General features: G+C 40.1%; 1 protein-coding gene across 1 annotated transcript; it reads left to right on the forward strand.

Moving 5' to 3' along the window:
- Nucleotides 1–107: 107 nt before the first annotated feature.
- On the forward strand, nucleotides 108–7,867 carry LOC140929798 (uncharacterized). Its single transcript, XM_073379500.1, has 7 exons — nucleotides 108–603; nucleotides 2,398–2,579; nucleotides 3,300–3,640; nucleotides 5,427–5,557; nucleotides 5,648–5,850; nucleotides 6,499–6,939; nucleotides 7,610–7,867. The coding sequence occupies exons 1-7, from the start codon at nucleotides 243–245 to the stop codon at nucleotides 7,847–7,849; spliced, it is 1,899 nt and encodes a 632-aa protein (XP_073235601.1). The 5' UTR covers nucleotides 108–242; the 3' UTR covers nucleotides 7,850–7,867.
- Nucleotides 7,868–9,747: the final 1,880 nt, after the last annotated feature.

Genomic DNA, 9,747 nt, shown 5'->3' on the forward strand with positions numbered 1-9,747 from the left:
CGTCGAACTATTGCGTAAAAGGGCGTCTTTAAGTTCTTTTAGAAGTGGCATTATACAAAACGTGCTGTTTTGTAGTATATTGTTATGTCTTTTCAATGATATATTTCCGTTATAAAGAATGTTAGAAGATTTTAGAAAGCAAAACAATTACACTGCGTGAGGTCTTATTCTGAGCACGGCAGGCAGACGGTAAAAGAGTCTGTAAACAGCTTAAATCAAACATACAGCCATAAGGTCGCGAGATGTTAAAGGTAGTTCTCTTAACATGGGTTTTATTTTTCTTCGGTTTCGTTATTTATCTAGGCTTCGAGTTTCTTCGCGTCTGGAAAAACGGTCATTCTAAGTTCCATACATTGTTGAGTGTGATCGTACACTTTCTTCTTAACCGCTTTGTATTTCGTATCGGAGCAACCGCGAGAAGAAAGCTGGAATATGACACAGGAAACTTTTCCTCTGTACAAGAAGATTTTCTGTTGAAAATTCTGAAAAAAAATTCCAGGACTAAGTATGGAGAAGAGTTCAAATTTGGTCGAATATCAAACAGGCATGAATTCTTACACTGTCATCCAATTACAGACTACGATCACTACAAGAATTACGTAGGTATGTAAAAGCACATTTTCTTCCCTACTTTTACATAATTAATCAATAAGATATTTACTATCTGCACTAAAACTGTACATTAACCTTAACAAACAGCTTGTTTTTGCTAAATTTTGTCACTCCTGATACCTGATGTCTCAGGTGCAACTACGCTAAGAATTCGCTGTATTCTCAGTTTTTTTTTTACTAAAGCTGTTCACACAAAAATAATTGCAACAATAGCAAGAAAAATAACCCTGTGTAATTTCAAGTTACTTTTCAGCAAAAATTTGCAAACTATTTTTAGACATTTTTTTCGATCAATATTTTATTTTTTAAAAAAAGGTCCTCAATTTTCGGTGCTTGAACTTGTACGTGCATTGTATAATTTGTAATTTGTAATTTGTAATTTGTAATTCGGTTTACCCACGAAGCATTGACATTCCCAAGTGCTGATCCCTAACACTGATTTCAGTTAAAAGTACACTTGAGTAACTGGACAGAAAAGTCAAGTACTACTCAAGTTTGAAATTTAGTCCCCATATGTTCCTTCGATGCTTATACTTAAAAGTGGATATTTCGTGAATTTGTTATGACGTAAGTGCATTTGTTCGCAACTTCTGGATAAATCCGATCACTATAATCATCACTTCAAACTTGTAACCTTTGGATACGATAAGTGAAAACAAATCAGTTTGTCCTAACAACTAACAAACGAATTCCATACTAGCGTGCGATTCGTCAGGCACTGCAGATCACAGTTCAAGTGGACTGACCATTTTAAAATTTTTGTCATGTTCTCGACATGCTGTCTACCACACCTGGTTTCCTTCTGAACTAATCATGCGTGCGCTAATGCCTGATTTCATGTCGCTTATATAATAACATAGAAGGACTATCATGGCTTCGGAGAAATTTTCGACCAAACGGTTTGGTAGTTTTGCAATTTTTTTTTCTCACTTGTTCGCCCGGAGAGGAGGTACTCCTCAGAATTCTTGGTGGAGGTGTACCACACCCAGTTCTCCAACTCCTGACTTAGTCTATTTTATATTACCAGATCATGCCATTATCCATACTTGTTTTTAGACATCATGATGGTTCATGTCAGAAGCATCTATTGCTTCTGTTAATGTAAACAGGAAACCTCTTTCTTTGTGCATATCTATATCATGACAAATTTAACGTTGTGTTGACAATCTTTTCCCCGGCTTTCTTGTGGGCTTCCTTGCGGTGGCTCACGCGACATACATATCTATCTATACAGCTATTTAGAGAAAGGTTGTCGGAAACAATGTGCACACGACAATCCCAAAATGTAATATGGAATATGATCGATACACTGTTCCGGACACTGTAGCTTTCGAACCTACTTTTGCTGCTTTGTTTTAGCGCTCGCAAACATATGTCCATGGCCTCTCGTGCCATTCTTTCGAATTTCTTTGAAGAACAGTGAATTAAAAACCACCTACAATACCTTTCGGTATGGTTGCGTGCACTCTTTCTCAACCTTTCTCGAAATAGTTGTATACGCCTGAATTTTGTCATCTTAGCTTAGGTTAGAATGCTAACAAAATTGTTAAAATTCTGATCGATTGATATCTTCTATTATTTCTCCATCTGTTTTATTCAGTTTGGAGCAAGAGAGGCTAAAGCTTTATCCTCCCTTGGTTTGGAGTTAAAAGGACAAATATGTTTGTACCCCTTCGTAGTTCCCTTGAAAATCATACCAGATTTCAAACCATAATTTAATTGAACAACTTTAGGAATTAATAGCAAGTACTTGACAAACATTTTGTTTTGTTTTGTTTTCAAAAGACAGAATAGCTAAAGGCGAGAAGAATGTTATGACTCATCAAGAGCCTTGGATGCTGGCAGTTACATCCGGGACAACAGGAAAAAGCTGTCTAATCCCCAAGACACGTGACAACTCCCGCGCTTTTGTCAAGTTCGGTTTCGCTGTTGGTGTTTATCATACCATATTTGGTGCTCTTCCACAGGTGAGACGATAAAAGACAAAAACAATCCTTAGACATACGAGACAAAACAATGGTCTAGGAAGAATCCGGGGGATCGAAGCCAATCAGAAACGGTGGAATGTCTTGAATGAATAGTAATATTCATTTCTGCACTTAAATAATATCTATGACCTTTTATTTGAACAAGTCGGATAGATGCCAGCCTTTGGAGATCCAAGATTTGGAGTCTGTCTCTTTTGTAGTGAACCCTTTTCACGTCGAACCACCACTTTTTTATAAACACAATTCGACTTAGGCCCAAATTACGACTCGACACAATTACGAGTAGCTCAGGACACGACGTTTTGTACAGTATGAAGCACAGACAGTAACAATTTGCTTCCATGGTGGAAGAGTCTTCTCAGTTATGAAACCGTAGAAAACGGAAGATAATCGGAAACATTTTCAAATTTGTAGGCAAGTGGAAAAGCTCAAAACCATAGCACAGAACAGCTCAAAATTCGATTTTCTTACTGCGGTCGATTTGGTCACCCGTACGGCAGACTGGGAGATTTATGCCGTATTCGGGATACTGCCGCAAAATCCAGGTTAGTTATTGCGTGCCAGGGGCTCCGAGCCCTCCCACAACTCGCCTCACGATTTCCCTCGCTCACCTGAAAAGCGCGGGAAAAAAAACCTGTTCTACATGCGGCGTTGAGTCAATTCTCATGATTAAGTCGTATTTATTATTTTCATTTACAGGCAGACAATTTACAGAAGTGCCTCAAACTGTTTCACGCCCCTGAAATAAAGTACTCTGAGGGAGGTATTCCAATAGGACCCTCAACATTAGCCCCTTCTCTTCAGTTCCATGCCCTCTCTACGCCCCGCATGCTTCTGGATATCCCTTCGGTGCCCACAGGACTTTACATCCATCTGTTGTTTGCGTTAAGAGACAGAGATCTGGGCTGTATATGGAGTAACTTTACGTATTATATTCACGGAGTGTTTGTTTTTCTGGAGGAGAACTGGAAACTCATGGTACAGGACATCGAAAAGGGAGAGATCAATCCTGATCTTGAAATAACAGAACCTGTTCGAAGGTAAGAATGAACCAAAGAGTTTAATTTATCTCGGTGTCTGCTCTGTTGTTAATACTGATTTCCTACATGTGGGATGTCCCAAGGACGTGATTAGATTACATCTCAGTTAACGAGATACCGTATTTATTCGAGTAAGCGCCCAACCTCGAATTAGCGCCCACTAGTAATAAGCGCCCTTCCTAAAAGCAGAAAAAGTTAATAAGCGCCCACCTCCTCTTCCTTCCACTCAAACTCAAACAAGCCCCCACAACCAAAACCCACCCCCCCCCCCCCCTTCCCCCTTCCACACAAAAATGAATAAGTACTAATCTAATAAGAGACTTCCTCGAAGACCGAGTTTTCTTCAGAGTATTTTACGGGAACTTGCATACATCTTCGCGTTTTGTTATTACCTTTTTTTGATTTGTTGCAAAATAAACATACTACACTTGCTGAAAATAGTGAAAATTTAATAAGCGCCCAGCCTCGAATAAGCGTCCACCTCGAATAAGCACCCACTCTCAAGGTCCAAAAATTTTATAATCGCTCAGGGCGGTTAATCGAATAAATACGGTAAGTAATTCTCTCTATATAAATTCATCACAAATGAAGATACCAAATGTTTCGTAACACGATAATTCTATATTTCGGCTGCATTCAACAGCCTTCATTAGGGTTATAAAAGCGGTTACAAATCCGCGTAATACTAGTTTAAAGATACACAACACTTGAGCACTCGATCGTAACCAACGAACCACAATAAGCGCGCGCGTTTAACAATTACCTGTTACTTCTACGATTTTATCTACGTCTCGCCGCTTATTTTGAAGCCAAAAAAAATCATCCTCATTAAGGCCGTACGGGCTCAACGTGTTCAGTCTATAACTGGCCCTCCACGTCTCTCAGTTCCTCCTCATTACTGACTCTGTCAATGGGCTGTATCTGCAGCTGGATATCCTCCAATCCATGATGTCCCTCCCCCCAGAAATGCTTATAGATGAGATCATCCTGATCCCACTGCACGCTATCTAAGTTTCCGTAGCTTCTAATACGAGTTTATTATTATTAAACCTAATTCTAAATTTCGTTTTTTAGTTTTTGCTACATACTGGGAGGTCTATAGCAGCTTTAGGTTGACCACAGTACCGGAGTCTACGCCCCCTACTTTACAAATAACTGTGGGTTCTGTTAAGTAAAAAGGAGCCAGATTTGTGGAAGTACTGTTAGCCCGCCTGTTAGCCCTGTCCTTGTCTGAGAAGACTAGAACGTTTAACAGTTCGTAGACTTTTTCAGAAACAAGGGTCGCACATTCTCCTTAACCATCTGAGAAGTGGGTATTGATATTATTATATTGATATTGGTATTAATTCAATTTTCAAAAGTTGCTCGTTTATTTCGTGACCGCTTGACAAGGTGTTGGCAGTAGCTATTCACGAGAGAGGATAAAGGGGGATCAGGAAATAGGCACGTGGGGGTATATATCCTTCCTTACCGGAAAAAAGTTCAACAAAGAATCATTTGTGTGCCTCTTGTTCCCCCGTATGAGGAAATCCAAGACATTCTTGGATTCTAAATTCAACTCATGGATTTCGGATTGATAGTACTGGATTACGGACAGTCTTTGTCAGTGGCATTTGGACTGCTGATTCCATTCGTTGGTGGGATTTCGGATTCTTTGAGCTGTAGTCCGGATTCCAACGCCCAGTATTCCGGATTAATTCCACAATTAAAATTTTTTCGGATTGTGGAATCCTTACGTGGGGCGACTCTTAAAACATTCTATTTCTCTCTGTTTGTTTCCTGACAGCGACTTGAACAAACTTCTTAAGCCTGACAAACAGCGAGCGAATGATCTCCGGCGCGAGTTTGAGAGAGGATTTGATCAAATAGCAAGAAGAATATGGCCGAATCTCAAATATGTACACGGCGTGGTTTCAGGTGAGAAATGATGATTTTTACCCAATCACTTTTGTTAAGACAAGTGAGCTGTTTCCTCTTGAATAACAGGAAATGTCGTTTGTCTTATAGGATCTTCAGAGTTATATGCTACCCAGCTGCGATGTCGTTATCTTAAAGGTGTTCAACTCTGCTCCACCATCTACGGCGCGACAGAAGGTTTAATAGGAGTCAATCTTTGGCCATTAGAGGATACGCCTTGTTATTTGCTTGTTCCGCGATCGATGTTTTTCGAGTTCGTACCCATTGAGAACAGCTACGAGGAACAACCCAAGGTGCGCTTATTTTCATTGTTATTTTAATTCAGAATTACCACCATTTTTTTGCATTTTAACCTTGGGATTCACTATACACATTTCCCCTTTACATGTGTGTCTATTTCTGACACAGATGTTCAACATCTGTGAATTTATTGAGGAAAAATAAGGCCAGGATCAATCGATGGTGCTAATCATGAAAACAAAGGGTGGATGCCAGGATTTGGAGGGGTAGGCCTGGGTTCCATTACCGTCCTGTCCAACGCTCAGGTTCCTAAAATAACTGAGGAGAATGTGTTGCTTGCCTTGACATCTACAATGGTTAAACATTTTACTCTTCTCGGATAAGGAAGAAACATCTTAGACTCACAAAACTTCAATGATCTGAGTTTGTGAGACTTAAAATACCTCTAGGGCTCTATCAGCCTTTGGAAGTGACCACGTTAATCTGTTATGGGTTTTAGAACGGGTAGGGAGTAGAAAGCATACTGCATAGGACCTATAAGTGAAATTTGTGTTTATCCACTTTTTGGAAGGTTTGTACTAAAGAAAAGCTGAATAACAAAATCTGCAAAAAAAAAGCGAAGCAAAAAATAAAGAAAGAAATAAAACTAAGCAAAGCAAACAAAAAGAAAATACATGATCGTTTTCTCTTGTATTTTGTAGACATTATTTGGTGAGGATGTCAAGGTTGGCTGCCTGTATGAGCTCATAGTAACAACATTAAGCGGTCTTTATCGATACAGAATTGGCGATGTGGTGAAAGTGGTTCGTTTTCATAATAGCTGTCCAGTAATTACGTTTCAGTACAGACAAGGTCAGCTACTTAATATGCGTTCAGAGAAAACGTCTGAAGCGATGATCTACGAAGCCATCACGAAAGTAACCCGAAAGAAAGGCGACCATCAACTCGTGGATTACACATGCGCGGAGAGTATCCTGTTGGACTTTGTTCCGAACGGCAGAGCAGTCATCAAAGAACGCCAAGCAAAAAAGCATTTAAACCATACAGGACTTGGCATTGGTGCCAAACCTTTTTACTTGGTTTTCTTGGAGCTGTCACCTCTAATACGAAATACGAAGGATACCGAAGCACTTGAACAGGAGGTAGGCTTCTAAAAATGTGAATACCGTAGCCTCGTATTTGGACCAGTTCACGCTGTGCGAGTGGATTAGCATTAGATCCCATTAGCCTAAAAACCCTTGGACACATTATGAATATTTTACACAACGTAGTATTCCTTATCGCTGCGGTTCCCTTTGTTATACTTAGTTACGTTGTGTAAACTTCATAAGGTGTCCAAGGGGTTGTAGGTCTAGGCCGATGAGATGTAATGCTAGTGAGGGCCGAACGCGATTACATTACCCAGTCTCGGGCCAAAATCTCCAGAGAAGATTGACGGATGACGACACATCCGAACCTGCCTTGGACGACGGAGAACGAGGCTGTGAATACCGTAACTAGAAATAGGTGTCTCGCACGGGAAGGATCGAAGAACAGAACTGAAACCAGCCTTTGACAAGAGAGAATTGATCAATCGGGGTGGAAAGCACCATGACATCATTGCGGGCACCAACGGATATGCATATTTAACAATATATATGGGCCACGTGAGTTTGAGGGCGGATAGGATTGAAGAACAATCCACGCGCTGCGCGCGCGACTATTAAAATACCTCGGCTTTATGAGGAATTACTTGTTTTTCCTCGTTTAAATGGCCCTGTTGATTGAAGTTCTTATGAATCTAAGCCGAAAAACTTTTTATTTTTTTTTTAGTTGGACGAAGCTCTGTGTGAAATCAACCCATATTATTTAACCCGACGCGAGAATGGTGGCTTCATCGGGAGACTCAGGGTGTGTTTGGTTAAATCTGGTACGTTCCAAAAGTTTCGGGAATTTCTTCTGCAAGTCACGCCAACTGCGGTCAATCAGCTGAAGATTCCAAGGAAATTGACATCGAAAGAACAGCTTACATTCTTTATCAACCAACTTGGTCTGAAAAGGACAAGTGCATGAATAATTCTCCGGACCAGAGGTGTTAGTCTGTGAGCATTAATTGATAGACGGCTAAGCTTATACTAAGGCAAGCCATTGAATTCTTTGGGTAAACGACGCGTAAACAAGGTGTTGGTCTCCTAAACTTAGCCTCAAGAAACTTGTCAATGGGCTAATTACAGTCAATAGGTTATATGCAAGTTGAGGGACATAAGTATTCGTCAGTTTGGAAAGAGAAGTGTGAAATTTTTACTAACTTGTGGTGTGCAGGTTTTGTGTGGGAATTTGTGGCAGGCAGCGACTTTTGTCAGTGAAGGCGGGAAAAATTAGAATTTCAAACAAATACATGTAGCCTGGCGGGAAAGTCACGAATGCGCGACTATTCATCTGATTGGCTGAAAAACCTTAAGTAACGCGACTGTGAGTTACAATGTTTCGTAGCTTGGTGCTATCGTGATCACTGGGAATGATTTCAGTTGGAATCGTACATCAATTTAGGGTGACAACAAATGTTACCGGTAAAATCTAGTTTCACTTTTACTTTATGTCAGTGACGAGTTAATTTAAGGGAGTTATTTATGTTAACCTTAAAAGTCACTCTATATTTAGTCTATTTATTGCAGTACACAGCCGGTTGTTCTTAGAGCGATCATCACAAATCCAGAGTTACTTGACTCATAAGTTATAAATGTCTTTTTAGCCGGTTTCAGGTCATTTGAATGAAAAAGATCTTTACGGTTTAAAAGTCTGCCGCCGAAGATTACCATTGAATTTCAGACATGATGCTGAAAAGTCGCGGATACGGGTTGCTGCGGTTTGCCCTCGCTCGGCTGTTCAAAAGGCTGTGTTCACAAAATGGAACACGCAATTGGCTTCCCTAATACTCATCCGCTGAATAGTGATTTATCCGTCGGTGGATAGATAGACTACGAGCAGTCTCTCTTTTTTCTTGGTCCGTCGAGCAAAACGCCCGAGACACGCAAATGACCACGCGCGTGACTGAAGGCTCGAGACGGGGAGTCCTCTTTTCTCGCGCGCGTGCACTCCCCTTACTAAATCTGAAGAAAAAGAGAGACTGCTCGCAGTCTAGTGGATAGAGCTATCCAACGTTGAAACAACCGGGACCTCATAAATTACCATACAGCGGATAAGTATTAGGGAAATAACTGCGTTAACCACTGAATGGAGAGTTATCCTGTGATTAGCGTTATCCACCTTCTGATCAACTGGCTCCTGATGATCGCTCTTTGAAAAGTTCGGCCCAAGAATTTCTACAATTGCTATGATTCTATTTACAGACACTGCACAGCTTAATTACTATTTATCACTCATGTGAAGAAGTCGTATAATTTGTTGTGATTTATTTTATTATTATTATTATTATTATCATTATTTTATTTGTGCCAGGATAAATCAATGGCAAAGCATCCAAGAATGGAATAACCTAATAAATAATGCTGATATACGGGCACTTTTAAAAAACCACCGGAAGTCTCTATTTGTCTTAGTATGAAAAAGGTTTTTTAAGCATGATAACACAGAGATAAATTGTATTTTTCTTAAGTCAATTATCTGCAAATACTTTTCAGTTTTGCCCAGACGGTCTCCCCACATCCTGCCCGGCAGCAGAGCTTTAAAGACCAGGCGCGGATCCATACCGGTTTCCACCGTTGAACGGAAATCGGTCAGATTTTTCGTAATAAATATATTGTTAGTAAAAAAACTTTAAACTTTGCAAGTTGAAATCTGGAAAATAGTTTGGACAGTCAGTAAATATCTTGTCTGAATGACTCAGAAACCAAGGAAAAGGGGACTTTAGGGAGTTAAAATCCAAACAATTTCCCGGTGTAGCATGCCCCTAGACTTCCCTAGAAGTAGGAAATCGGTCAGTATTTATTCTAGATCCCCGCTTGAAGATC

The sequence above is a fragment of the Porites lutea genome, chromosome 3, assembly GCF_958299795.1.
Source record: "Porites lutea chromosome 3, jaPorLute2.1, whole genome shotgun sequence".
Taxonomy (NCBI): Eukaryota; Metazoa; Cnidaria; class Anthozoa; order Scleractinia; family Poritidae; genus Porites; species Porites lutea.

What these genes read in the sequence shown, in the direction of transcription:
- LOC140929798 (XM_073379500.1), top strand. Translation starts at nt 243, where the DNA reads ATGTTAAAGGTAGTTCTCTTAACATGGGTTTTATTTTTCTTCGGTTTC. An exon ending in TCACTACAAGAATTACGTAG is followed by an intron (nt 604 to 2,397) that starts GTATGTAAAAGC and finishes TGTTTTCAAAAG; the next exon opens with ACAGAATAGCTAAAGGCGAG. An exon ending in ATAACAGAACCTGTTCGAAG is followed by an intron (nt 3,641 to 5,426) that starts GTAAGAATGAAC and finishes GTTTCCTGACAG; the next exon opens with CGACTTGAACAAACTTCTTA.